Raw genomic sequence first — 13,185 nt, forward strand, 5'->3', positions numbered from 1 at the left:
GTGGCTAGGGTTTCTGCCTATTGGAATATTGGGAACATGAAGATGACTATTTTTGGAATCGAGTGATATAGCCTACATGGCTACATGGCTTTATGTTTTTTTTTACTTTGGAATCACATAGTGTATTCAGGACAAGTCGATTTGCGAGGAGAAGTGAAGAAGTCGATATGGAGATAAGGGTGTGGATTTGGGAGGGAGGAATGGAGGAGACAAAATAAGTGGGAGGGAAACAAAAAGTCGAACCAAATAAATTAGAGGGATCTCTGCAAATTTGGAGGGATTTCATGCGAAATGAAAATTTTGAACGAAATAATGCATTTATTGGTATGGTCATATGAAATCGCACCAACAAATACTTTAATTGGTGTGGTTACTTGATTTATTGATATGAAAGTATTAAGTATTTAAATGGTGCAGTGTGGGTTACTACCCCACCAACAGATCGTACCAACAAATACGTTTTTGTACTAGTCCTATTAAAACAACTATGAATTTGATATTTATGGTTTGGTCCTTTACACATATAAAATATATAAAATGACATTTATACCATTTTATTTTATCTTACATTTCTTAACTAATTTTAAATAAATAAGCCTCCACTCCATTTTTTTCAATAATATGTATGTACAAGTAAAAATGAAAAATATACAAGCCTACTAAATCAATTAATCCAATACTACACACTAAGATCAGGGTCGCAACATAGGCAACCGTTCAGGCCTATCGACAAGTACATGTTCAACTATGTTGTGAGCACAGAAAGAAATCATTAGAAGTCTAAATCAAAAAGAAGGTGGAAACGAACATCAAAATAGGAGAATAAAAGAGAAATATGAAATCAAATCTATGCGACCCACGCACCAATTCCTGGTGCTCAGACGAGTCACTTTTACTAGGTAAACTTTTTATGTAACCGGATTCTTTTAATTACCCTATAAAATGTTACATGTTACATGAAAATGATGCACCTGCTACAGTTAAATATAACTTAAAACAAAAATATGAAGTTTACGAAAAAAATTGTTTTATAAACATTTCCACAACAATATTAAATTAAAAAAACTAGATACGATTTACATGATTTCGGTCATCTAAAATACAAATATTGAGCACCTGGAAAATCTAAATAGTAAATACAAATTCAAGGCAAAATCCACAAACTACCGTTGGCTCTCTTTCCATCCTCCGAAATCTTGTGAATAAAATTCTGTTTCCACCTGTAACCATGAAATACAACACCAAAAAAGTTATATAAGCAAAACTATAGTACATTTCATCATTCTGCTATTCTTTCTGTATACACTTATTAAATAGTTAAAGATAAATATATACCCTTGGGGTAAAAGTGACACCCACTCGAATGTCTCCAGAGAAGCTATGGCTACTACTATCCACAACACGATACTTTTGAAGACGAAGTTCAGAAGTTCCACTCTCCACTCCAGATTCGAACAGTTCTTTCAAGTATATCCTGCATGCATGCATGATCAATAAGTAACCAAAATCAAACAGTTGCAGTCTTTTGTGAAATCATAACAAAAAAAAAATCATCAAATTAAGGTCTTACGTTGTTTGTCCGAGGTAGTCATCAGATGAGAAGGTGTCATGGTCTATAATCTTGAGAACAAGCTTAGGTTGATCGTCTGCTCCTGGATATTCGACCCTGAATGTGAATTTTTGGTTCCATTTTGGGTTGCTGCCACTCCCTGTATCATTTAGTTAAGGTCGATAAGTATTTCAAATGGTCACGTATGACTTATTCCAAAAATACTGTGAAAAAAGGTTTTACCTTTGGCTATTAAGCTTTTGTACTCTTGACTCCTGTATTGCACCAACACATATGGATCTATGTTGTCTGCAAGAAAACGAATAAGGAGCATATAAAAAATGGTGCTTGTAAATCTTTTTAAAAGAACATATCTGTATATGACTTTTTATTAATCATCAAGATTAGAATTCAATTGAGAGAAGTACGTACTTAGGAGATCGGATTTTTTGAGACCATGAGCATCCACCAGGTTCACCTCCATTACTCCAATCGTCATCTCTCTTTACTTCAGATTTCTCTCTCTCTTAATCTCTCTTTCTCTGTCTAGTCAAATCACACAGCAGAATGAACTGAAAATCACACGTAAATGGCAGCGTAAAGGTGAGAGTATTTATAATATTTACAAGTTAACCCTCAAATTTTGAAGTCGCAATCAAGCATTCAAGCTACTAGTAGTTTTTTTTTTTGTAATTATTCCAAGGATGGTACTTCTTTGGTAGGCCATGAAAAGGTCGTTTCGTTGTTTTGAACAAGACTTTTAAAGATTCTTTAAATGGCGTCTTAATTTTGACTCCTTCAAAGTCAATCCCCTTTCATGTATGGTTGTGTAGGTTAGAGATTAGAGTCGCTTTCTTTCAGTTTTCTAATCAAAGTAAATAATCCGAAGCAGTTGGAATCAACAAATTAGATCATTTTCGTTGTACAATTTGCAAAATTCCGCATACAGAGACGTCTCTGATCCCTTCAAACTCGACCCATTTTTTTTTCTCATAATGCAAAAACTTTAAGAAGTGTTGCTTTTCGATGAACATATAGTGAGCGTTTCCATCGTTTTGAAGAAAAATATATGTAATATAAAATGATCAAAATCAAATAATAAGTTACAAAAATTACAAATTATAGAAAACAGTGTCTGAAATTGTTTATATAACTTTTATCTCAAACTCCAAAATGTTGAATCCCAACAAACTCAACAAGTGCACATCTTAATTTAGTATTTAGTGTGCAATATATTCTAATTTTAAGAAAATATATATTGAATAACAAAAAAGTCTTCTTATATATCAGTGAATTACTTTAAATATAAGATATAAGCATTTATTTGTTGTCCATTATTAACAATATCTTTTACATACTACATCCAACATTTTTTTCTTCCTAATAAGTTATATCAGTAACTAAAATATCTTAAATTTACCGCTGAAGAGAATGCTAATATTAAGATGTGATTCAGTCAGATTAATTGGGTTTCAGTTTAATAGGTTTTTTAACAATTTTATATTAACTGTTGGGTTTAACTATTTTTGGGTCATTCTGCTCGGTTTACGGCTAAACTGAATTCTGTATACTTAGGACATATTTTCCATGCACACAGTAGAAAACTAAAATAGATTTTTGTTCAAAATATGTTATAACTGAAGATTGGGATAAGCTAAGAAACTCAGCTTACATGATTAATCAAGCAAAATCGCAGGTAACAAACAATACATAGATTTCAAGCATTCACAATCCATGAAATACAACAGAGTCTAGAAATGATACACAACAAGTTTTTCCAGTGTTGTTCTCAACTTAGTAAGCAAATATGAAGCATACATGTACAAATACCATACATACCCCCATAACATAACATGAGGTGTCTTCACTCTTCAGGTCCTGGGTGGTGGTGACATATCATCACCAGATCTAGATCTAGACCTAGACCTAGATCCAGATGGCGACCTTGCTGCTCTACCAGATGATTTATATGGTGACCTCCTCCTACATAGTACATACATAACCACCTTACTCCATTAACTGCTATCTTCAATAATGATTGAAAAAACATTTGAGAAATTAAAAATTAAGTGCTTAAACACATACTGACATTACCTATCAACATTATGATCATTAGCAGCAGCATCATAGCCTGGAGAATAAGATCTACGGCTACGATCATCATCAACCTGAGGCTCTCGTCTTACAGGTGGCGGTGATTCAGAGTAGTCGCCACCTCGTCTTTTCGGAGCAGGCGAGTAGGACCTACAAAGTAAAAATAAATTCACCATTTAAAAAAAAAAAAAAAAAAAAAAATCAAAATATAGTTATGAAAAATAGCAACATAGAAATTAGTCAACTACCTTGACCGTTGACGGCTTCTAGAACCTGAAGGACGACGTGGGGACCGCGAACGTGACCGAGATCGCCCTCCTAAATAATTACAAACAAACAAATTAAAATCCAAACACAAAAAACAAAGCATCATGTTATGATGTTATGATGTTAACTTACCATGATGAGATCGCCTTCCTTCATACCCCGAAGATTCCCTATATTAGTTTCCAACAACATAAATATCAGAAACCTTAATAAAGATTAGAATGTTAAGAATAAAAAAAAAATTTAAAAAAATCATGTGTTAATGAATGTTAACCTAGGCCTAGTTCTTCGGCGCATCTCCTCGGGTCTTTTTCTTGATTCAGAAGCAAGAACAACAGAAATCTCTCTACCAGCAAACATCCGTCCATTCATATGGTATTGGGCCTCTCCAGCTTCATAAGCATCCACAAACTGCACAAATGCAAACCCACGTGGCTCCCTGCATAAAATTAAAAAAATCAAGTATGAATGGCAAATGCAAACCCACGTGGCTCCCTGCACAACAGAAATCTCTCTACCAACCAGTATGTGACACTAAGCGACCAAAGATTCTTCTAATTATATACCTTTTCTTCTATAATCAAGTATGAATGGCAAATTGGCAACTTCAAAAGATGAAAGTGACTTCAAAAGTCTTCAGGTTTCTTGTAAATAAGTGATGAACTTGAAATCAACCTTGTCCACAAGTTAAAATTTGCCTCAACTTCTCTTCACAATCTTTTTTCCACATCAAAACTTGTAATGATTGTGTGATTATATAATGAAACATTCTTCTTTTGGTGAAAAAGTTAAGCAATGATAAACAACAGAAGAGCCTTCATCAATTGTGGGGCTTGGGCTTGTTTTAACTTCAAACCAACATACCCCCTGACAAACCAGGTCAAAACGTAACTCCCCATCAACACAAATTAAGAAAAGAAAAAAAGACTCGTAAAACAACTTTTTTTTTTTAAACCAAGAATACTCACTCTTCTCCCAGCTACTATATTCTAATCACACGTGACATGCCTAGCTAGCGTGAATCCATATCAACAAACATAATCCAATTCATTTTGAGATTATAATTTAACATCTTGATTTATGACATTTCATTTCAAATGGAGGTCAGATGCGCAAACCTACCCAGTGTAATAGTTCTTTGGGAGATAGACATCTCTGACCACTCCAAACCTTTCAAAGGGGACACGAAGCTCTTCTGGCCTACAAGTTCAATTAGATAATCCCAAAAAGCTGAGGTTAAACAACAATGGAAAAAGTGTTGAAGATTTAAGATGGAAAGAGAAGGGTTTACCTGCAATTTAATGGAATATTACGAACCAAAAGACTGCCATGATTCTGATCCTTGTGCCTCCCTCGCTCACCACCATATGCCCTTCGGGGAGGGCTTCTTGGTCGACCTCCGTGTCCTCTATCTCTCCGTGGAGGACTGTGATAGGGCGGACTATATCTTCGCATGGTTCAACCTCGGCAACTAAACTGTAGTTGAATACCTGCTGTCAAGTTTCAGTAGCTACACAATTAGGCAATTTGAGGATACCCTTTCAAGGAGCATATAGTTCACATATAATTTTCAAATATAGAAACGAAACTGAATCCAAGTTTCCAGAAATCTGAATATGAAAATAACCAACGTTATAATTTCACATCAATACAGAATTTTGTATTTTCTTAAGGACTTATCACAGCTTTGCCTCGGAACAAACGAAATCGAACCTTATAGATGTGTCCGGTTCACAATAAAATTAGTATCGTCTTCAACTTTTGAGGAATCATGAACCCGTTACAAAATTAAAAGAAAAAAAAATCATATTCTCAGATTTGATTCGAATCGATAACCGAAAGTGCGAGAAGTTCAAATGTTTTAATATATATAAAGATTATTCGGAAATGATAAGGAAATCAAGATGATAAATTTACCTGAGAGATGACAAGAACGGGTCAGGAGATCGACAAGAAAAGAGATTGGTAGATCCAGATGCTCGATTTGAAAATTTTACAGCCTGATGAGACTGTTTAGCCGTGCCCTAGAAGCTACAACTAGAAAACGAAGTGGGCTTTAACCTTTTATTGTCCCGTTAGAATATCCACTTTGAATGATGCGCACAAAACCCGGATTTTTTATCCGACCTTAGTAAAACCTGTTATAAAGGAACCGGGATAATCATCGAACTTATCCGGATTTTTAGATGGCTTTTTTCGGATTTCAGATAACCCGGTGAGCAAATTACAAAATAGTCTTTGTGGTTTAGGTAATTTATGTATTTGGTTTTTAGTTTTTTATTTTAACTCGGACCATTTTTATAGTAAGTTTTTGGTGTGCGTTTTGGCCACGGTCATATTCATACATAAAATAACTGTGTTACATATGTATATTCTTTTTAATTAATTTAATGATTATTGAATATTTGTTTATTGAAGAAATTGTTTAATAAACAAGTGAGTCCCACACCCTAAACCTAGACTCGTCATCGTCGCAACAACCTTCCATCTCCTTCCTCTCTTTGTCGCAACAACCCTTAGCACCTGACCAGACTAATGTGTTGTTTGATTTTTTTTTAGGCAAAATATCTGTAGTCTGCGCACCACATCTGTAGATCTCTGCAGCAGAAGAGGTGGACCAAACGTCTGCAGTCTGAAAAAAGAAGACTGTTTGTTTTTTTTTTTAATATCTGCAGGCTACTACAATAAACTAAAATCTAAATAAATTGATTTTTTTAAACTACAAAGTGATTTTTTAATATATTTATGACTTTGTTATAAATAATTAACACATCTAAATCAACTTTATGTATTATTGTATAAAAAGTGAAAATAAAAATTGTATAAATTAACGTATATATTTTATAAAAACCAACAAATTTTGGTCGCAAAGTTATGCCTAAACATTGTAATTAAGAATCAAAGAATTTGATATATAAATGAATGGAAAAATACTTCGATTTTTTCAATTAAATCAATTAAAAACGTGCAATAACTATTTTTTCTAAGAAATTAAGGATGTTTTATTAAATAATGTTTTATAAAATTTGGCACAAAAAATATGAGAATATATTATTATTTTTTTCATATTCATATAAACAATTTCAACGACCATTATTGTAATAAACTTTTATTTATAAATTTGTCAAAAATATCATGTTTGTGTCGGCGAACTTTTTTTTAAGTATTGTAACTTTTTTTTTCAAAGTGTTTATCACTAATAAAGTTGGAATAAATATAAATTCAAAAAAACTAAAAAAAAATAAGGTATATGTGTTTTTTAGGCTAGAAGATGTCTGAAGATGTTAGAAGACTCTGGTCCACATCTACGCCAAGAAAAGGCGCGCAAACATTTTTAGGTCTGCAGTCTTCAAAAAAAAACAGTCTGCGAAGGCTAATGTCTGTGTGTGGTCTGTGCCGTGCAGACAGAAGAGGCCAGGAAGATCTGCGGACAAAAAACAAACACCACCTAAGTCTAACAGAGAAATATCTTCACTGCCATAAAACCTCGTCACACTTAAAGTTTCATCGGAAAAATTGTAAACCACTAGCAAAAAATTATTACCGCCTCTTTTCAGTGTGTAACCCATCGACACTTCTCTCTTCAATTTAGAGTTGTCAACGAGTACAAAATGCCACTACCATCCTTTTTCTTTTTCTTTCTCATTTTTCTCTTTCCCTTCATTTCCTTTCCTTTCGTTTACTTCCTTTGTAACCCAAACCTAGTAAAAAAAATAGATGTAGTTATATATGTTTGGAGTAAATGAGCATACTCAGATAAGGTGAGATAAGGTGATTATGTATGATGTTGTTGATTGCATAGCAACGAGGGAAGTTGGGTAATATCTATAACAACCTATAAAAGATCGACCCATATAGGATTTAAGAGCCCAAAGGGAAGGGATGTTTGAAAGGGCACTATTTACATTCTAATTATTTGAAGTGGAACAAGAAGGTTTTGATGAAGCATTAGTGAATATCAGTTTTTCATGAAGCCGAACAAGAAGGTTTAGATGAAGCATGATTTTCCTGTGTTTATGTGGGTTTAGATACACAATGGCCGGTGGTAGTCATTTTATGTCAATGGAGCTTCGAGCTTCTAGTTTAGGAGGAATGGATAAAAGGGAATAGGTTGACCCACCGGTTTATCAAGCAATATTTTAATAAGTAAATAATCAATAAACATTAATTTAATTAAAAAAAAAACTATATATATGGACAATATAGTCTTTTTACATAATACGAACGATTGAGTTAAAAAAAGTTAGAAACCATTTGTGTAATTTACTCTATTTATTCGGATTTCAGACAAAAATTATGACTTTTTTCGGATTAAAATTGGAAGTAAATCTAATATCAAATTTTATTTGTATCCAATTGATCAAATTTATCATATCCCTATATTTTATGACCATTCTATGACCGGCTATCAAAATTTCGGTTCAAGTTTACTTTTAACATTTAAAATTTTGGATCTAATTAGAACAGTTTTATAGTTGATTTGTATAACAATGTAACCACATCGGATGTTTATATTGTTCCTATTAGATTTCAGAAAATAATCTGATTTTATACGTTTCATAAAGAAAAAAAATAGAGCTGGCAAAAATCGACCCAACCCGTCAACCCAACCCGAAATTAGCGGGTTGGGTTAAGATTTTTAACTCATTTAACTTAAATTGGTCAACCCGTCTAACCCATTTATGGTTTGGTTGGGTAAAAATAATCAACCCGTTTTCAAACCGTCAACTCATTTAACTTTAATATATATATTTAATTTAGTAATTATTTAAATATTATTATGTATTAATCAAAGTATTAATTTGTAAATTATAATGTTGCATTATTATTATATATTTTAATAAAATTCAATCATAATTTTCATTCTTTTTTTATCGCCGATAACACTAGTCACTCTCCAAAATCACTGTGAAACTAAACATCTTTAATGTTATTTGAACAATTTATTTGTATTTATGAATTAGTATTGTGCTTTTATCATAATTATAAAGGTTTATTTACGTTTTATAATTTAAGTGATATAATATTTAATTATATAATTTATTGAATTGATTTTAAATGGGTTAACCAAAGTTTAACCCATTTAAAGTGGTATAATATTTAATTATATAATTTATTTAATTGATTTTAAATTGGTTAACCAAAGTTTAACTCATTTATTTAATAGGTTCGGTCGGGAACCACATAAACATGTCAACCCGGTGACAACTAGGGTTCAAACGAGCCGAGCAGAGCCCGAGTCTGGTCATGCTCGGCTCGGGCTCGTTTAAGTTATATGAGGCTCGAGCTCGAGCTCGGCTCGATTCGAGCTTTTTGTACTGAGCTCGGCTCGATCTCGTAAATAATTATACAAGCTCGACTCGGGCTCAGGCTCGGCTCGTTTTTTGTCTGACGTGCCTAAATAAGCTTAAGCTCGGCTCGAGTTTGTTAAGAAGCTCGTTTACTAATACCCTAAATCCCTAATCCCCAAATATGTATTTAATTTAATATATAAAAATAATAATAAATTATATTATATAAAGGTTCGTTTAGGCTCGCGAGTCTAATCAAGCTTAGTGTTATAGGCTTGAGCTCGAGCTCGTTTAATAAACGAGCTTAATATTAAGCTCGAGCTCGTTTAAAATCGATTTCGAGTCAAGCTTTTAACGATCCGATCTCGAGTAGGTCACGAGTAGCTTGACTCGTTTGCACCCTACTGACAACCCATTTATCTAAAAGGTTGGGTTGAGTTTGGAAATATCAACCCATTTAAATAAACAGGTTGGGTTAGGTTGAAATTTTCAACCCAATTATTAAATGGATTAAACACAAACCTGAACCAAGGTCGACCCATTGCTACCTCTAAAAAAAAAACAATATTCTATACAGAGTACAAGTACTTTTTTTTTATTTTAGTCGGGTTTTTTTTTAATTTTTAAATTGATATCAAAAACTAATTTCCAACACTATTTATCTTTTATCAAATATATATTTGCATTATATTTGATTGTGCAATGAGGCACCCAATACTAGTGACACTTATATATGCAAACTTTGAAATTTTAATTTAATAACTTTGATCAAAGATATATATTTGATAATTGATATGAGCACAATAGAAAACCCTCGTTCTCAATGGCATCTTGCTCTGGCATCATGCCCAAAAGCACATTCTGAGTCCAGCGGTAGTACTATGGTGGCGGACGGTGGTCGGTAGCGGTGGCAACAGTGCCAATCAAATTTAAGATCTGCAAGACGATAATGGATGCCTTTACTCCCATTTCCAGAGCTAAAAACATTCAAATTATTTACATAATCTGTTCTTCTTTGTTACACTTTCCAAGTTATACGTTAACGACTATACAAGGACTCTGCAGTCTGCATGCACTCGCTTTTTTAAACCCTACCTCCATTAGAAGCCACCGGCCGCCGGCAACCTGAATTTTTGATGCCGATCTGTTTCCGAACCGGTTCTTTTCTACAATTCTCTGACGCTTTCTGCAATTCCTGAAGGTGTTCCAACGCTTTCACCAACTCCCCAGCACTCGGCCTGTACTTGGGTTCTCTCGCAAGACACTTCATTGCAAGAATCGCAGCTCTCATGGCCACATCGGAAGAATACTGACCGTCGATCCGCTGATCAATGATTTGAAGAATCCTTCGTTTGCTGATCAAATAAGGCTTAACAAAGTCCACAAGTATTTGTTCATTAGGTGGACGATTCTTGTCTATGCACCGTCTTCCCGTCAAAATTTCAAGAAGAACCACCCCAAAACTGTAGATATCGCTTCTCTCAGTCAAGTGACCTTCATCCAAATACACAATTTAAATCAGATCAATACAAACAAGGTCGATTCACACCAAAATAATTCAAAAAATTAGGTCAAAAATAGATTACCTGTAGCCATGTACTCTGGAGCTGCATATCCGTAAGTCCCCATGACCCTTGTAGACACATGGCTTCTCCCATCGATTGGCCCGTCTTTTGCCAACCCGAAATCCGAAAGTTTTGCGTTGTAGTTCTGGAAAATTGTATAAAAGTCAAACTTGTAAGAAATATATGACAAAGGGTGTTAACAGGAATGAATGTGAGATACATACAGAATCAATCAAGATATTGGAGCATTTGAAATCGCGATATATCACTTTTGCATCTGGACTATGAAGGTATGCAAGCCCTTTCGCAGCACCAAGAGCAACCTTTAATCGGAGGTTCCATGAGAGAGGTTGAAAGTAAGAACTCCCTGTTTCAATGGCGAATCGAAATAAGATTTTTTACCAAACTTTGGGCGGATGGATGAATAATAGGAAGAAACTGAAACTGATACTTACTTCTGAAAAGATGGTTTTCCAAGCTGCCTCGAGACATGAACTCGTATACAAGAAGTCTTTGGTCATCTTCTAGGCAGTAACCGATTAGTTGTACAAGATTTGGATGATGTAGCTGCCCCAAATAGTTGATTTCTGCCTATTATTACAAAATTTCATGGAATATTTGATTTTGATCCAGTCATCCAATATAAATGAAGTAAAAGAAGATGGGTGAGTTTTTATAGTTTATACTTACCAACCATTCTTGGTGACCTTGAAGGCCTTCTTGATTTAATCGTTTGACAGCAATAACAGTGCCAGTTCCAGGTTTAGCAGCTGAAAGCGAGTGTTCATCTATCCAACCCTTGAAAACTAAACCGAAACCACCTTCTCCCAATACACTATCAGGACGGAAGTTTCTGGTGGATGTTCTAAGTACATTGAAACTAAACGACTTCAAATTTGGTGACTTTAATATCTCAGCTTGGCTCCGAGGGCTATGTAGTACTGTTGCAGCGGGTAAAACCTTGTTACAGTCAAGTTCAGAGCTTTCTATTTTCGACCAAACACAGAAACAAGAACTCATTTCAAGCTACTCGTTTTCCCTTTTGATATAAGTCGCTGGTTTGCCTGTAAAAGAGAAGACAACTAGGGAGACTGTGTGGGGTTTTGTTTGAGGAAGAATCAGTTATGAGATTGTGAAAAGAACTCACTGTGGAATTATATCAAACAGGTGGTGGGTGTGAACGTAGTACGTCTAGGGGTTGGCTTCACGAGAACCTTTCCAGAAGAAAGAAAGCCAATGACAAAGAGAGTTGACTTGTCTCCATTAAATTTTCTCTGCAACTTGCTTTGCCCATGAAAGAGATATCAATAGTCAATACCATCCCCAGTCTTGAATTAAACAAATTTTCAGATGTAAAAGAAAGTAGATTATTTAATTTGGTAATCCAAGTAGGCGGATCTTAATTAATACTGGGAAATGGAGGAATCGAACACACAGTTTAATAATCGGATTATAAAAGTGACACTAGGTTCTTTAGTTTAAACGAAAATCAGGAAAAGACAGAGCAACCTTTTCAAGATCCATTGAGCCGAGTCGGTTGCTTGATTCGAGTTTAACTGTTTCAGACATCCTTATCATCTCGATCAGCTTCAGGGCATACTTATTAACTATTAATCTATTATTCTTAATTTTCATCTTGATAAACAGTATTTTCATACAACGTTACAGACTAATCACTAAACCATATTGTTAATTTAAAAACATCTTCACTTTATTCTATTATATATAATTTTTCTTTTTGATATCATATTTAGTTAATGTATATTTAGTTAGCGTTTTAGTTTATATTATTGTCCCAAGAAAAACGTTGCTGAGAACAAAGGGCGTGTTCGGCAAAATTAGTTGTTAGCGGGTAGCCGGGTAGCGAGTAGTTTGTAGCTTGTAGCGTTTTGTTAAACGCTACATAAAGTAGCATTTGGATTTGTAGCGTTTTGTTTAAACTAAACGATAGAAGCTTGTAGTGCCAAACAATGTCTTCTGTTTAAAACGGAACATTTTGTCAAATGTTAAAATCTAGAAGCTCTCAAACGCTCCGTGCCGAACACGCCCAAAATGTTTAAATGATATATATATATATATATATATATATATATATATATATATATATATATATATATATATATATCAAATGTTATATAGGTTTTTAAATGATTATTCCTCTCTCTCTCTCTCTCTCTCTCTCTCTCTCTCTCTCTCTCTCTCTCTATATATATATATATATATATATATATATATATATATATATTAAAAATTATACAGAATGGTTTTAAGGAAAAAAGACCTTATTAAAATTATAATACTAGTTAAAAAATTTGTCGAATATATTAATCAGAAAATAAATTAAATAATGATGATGGTTATAAGGTTATATGATTAAAAATAAATAATTTATTTTCAACCACATAAAAAATAAAAATAT

General features: G+C 33.7%; 3 protein-coding genes across 4 annotated transcripts; all 3 read right to left on the bottom strand.

The window, feature by feature from the left end:
• Positions 1 to 975: 975 nt before the first annotated feature.
• LOC145157065 (16 kDa phloem protein 1-like) lies at positions 976 to 2,169 on the bottom strand. Its single transcript, XM_079076212.1, has 5 exons — positions 1,982 to 2,169; positions 1,793 to 1,858; positions 1,571 to 1,709; positions 1,336 to 1,474; positions 976 to 1,220 (listed from the first exon to the last, which is right to left on the bottom strand). The coding sequence occupies exons 1-5, from the start codon at positions 2,046 to 2,048 to the stop codon at positions 1,164 to 1,166; spliced, it is 468 nt and encodes a 155-aa protein (XP_078932338.1). The 5' UTR covers positions 2,049 to 2,169; the 3' UTR covers positions 976 to 1,163.
• A 1,077-nt stretch (positions 2,170 to 3,246) lies between these two features.
• On the bottom strand, positions 3,247 to 5,977 carry SCL30 (SC35-like splicing factor 30). 2 transcript variants are annotated; one of them, XM_079080787.1, is made up of 8 exons: positions 5,828 to 5,977; positions 5,202 to 5,403; positions 5,033 to 5,110; positions 4,185 to 4,349; positions 4,043 to 4,080; positions 3,892 to 3,961; positions 3,644 to 3,793; positions 3,247 to 3,532 (listed from the first exon to the last, which is right to left on the bottom strand). In XM_079080787.1, exons 2-8 carry the CDS (start codon positions 5,363 to 5,365, stop codon positions 3,421 to 3,423), a joined length of 777 nt encoding a protein of 258 aa, XP_078936913.1. In that variant the 5' UTR covers positions 5,366 to 5,403; positions 5,828 to 5,977; the 3' UTR covers positions 3,247 to 3,420. The 2 variants fall into 2 exon arrangements, with proteins under 2 accessions (XP_078936913.1, XP_078936912.1); XM_079080786.1 differs by having other exon boundaries at positions 5,202 to 5,400; positions 5,828 to 5,971.
• A 4,161-nt stretch (positions 5,978 to 10,138) lies between these two features.
• LOC145161284 (receptor-like cytoplasmic kinase 176) lies at positions 10,139 to 12,286 on the bottom strand. The gene is made up of 5 exons (XM_079080788.1): positions 11,457 to 12,286; positions 11,222 to 11,357; positions 10,991 to 11,133; positions 10,788 to 10,911; positions 10,139 to 10,695 (listed from the first exon to the last, which is right to left on the bottom strand). The coding sequence occupies exons 1-5, from the start codon at positions 11,784 to 11,786 to the stop codon at positions 10,286 to 10,288; spliced, it is 1,143 nt and encodes a 380-aa protein (XP_078936914.1). The 5' UTR covers positions 11,787 to 12,286; the 3' UTR covers positions 10,139 to 10,285.
• Positions 12,287 to 13,185: the final 899 nt, after the last annotated feature.

Source organism: Lactuca virosa, chromosome 2 (genome assembly GCF_052849685.1).
Source record: "Lactuca virosa cultivar CGN04683 chromosome 2, Lactuca_virosa_CGN04683_v6, whole genome shotgun sequence".
Classification (NCBI taxonomy): Eukaryota; Viridiplantae; Streptophyta; class Magnoliopsida; order Asterales; family Asteraceae; genus Lactuca; species Lactuca virosa.

Excerpts from the sequence above, each read along its gene's own strand:
- SCL30 (XM_079080787.1), bottom strand. The coding sequence starts at position 5,365 with ATGCGAAGATATAGTCCGCCCTATCACAGTCCTCCACGGAGAGATAGA. Across the intron at positions 3,962-4,042 it reads AGGAAGGCGATCTCATCATG|GAGGGCGATCTCGGTCACGT; the intron begins GTAAGTTAACAT and ends GTAATTATTTAG. Across the intron at positions 3,533-3,643 it reads AATGATCATAATGTTGATAG|GAGGAGGTCACCATATAAAT; the intron begins GTAATGTCAGTA and ends TGTACTATGTAG.
- LOC145161284 (XM_079080788.1), bottom strand. The coding sequence starts at position 11,786 with ATGAGTTCTTGTTTCTGTGTTTGGTCGAAAATAGAAAGCTCTGAACTT. Across the intron at positions 10,912-10,990 it reads CCAATATCTTGATTGATTCT|AACTACAACGCAAAACTTTC; the intron begins GTATGTATCTCA and ends ACAATTTTCCAG. Across the intron at positions 10,696-10,787 it reads TCCAGAGTACATGGCTACAG|GTCACTTGACTGAGAGAAGC; the intron begins GTAATCTATTTT and ends ATTTGGATGAAG.
- LOC145157065 (XM_079076212.1), bottom strand. The coding sequence starts at position 2,048 with ATGACGATTGGAGTAATGGAGGTGAACCTGGTGGATGCTCATGGTCTC. Across the intron at positions 1,710-1,792 it reads CAAAAGCTTAATAGCCAAAG|GGAGTGGCAGCAACCCAAAA; the intron begins GTAAAACCTTTT and ends TAAATGATACAG. Across the intron at positions 1,475-1,570 it reads GACTACCTCGGACAAACAAC|GATATACTTGAAAGAACTGT; the intron begins GTAAGACCTTAA and ends GCATGCATGCAG.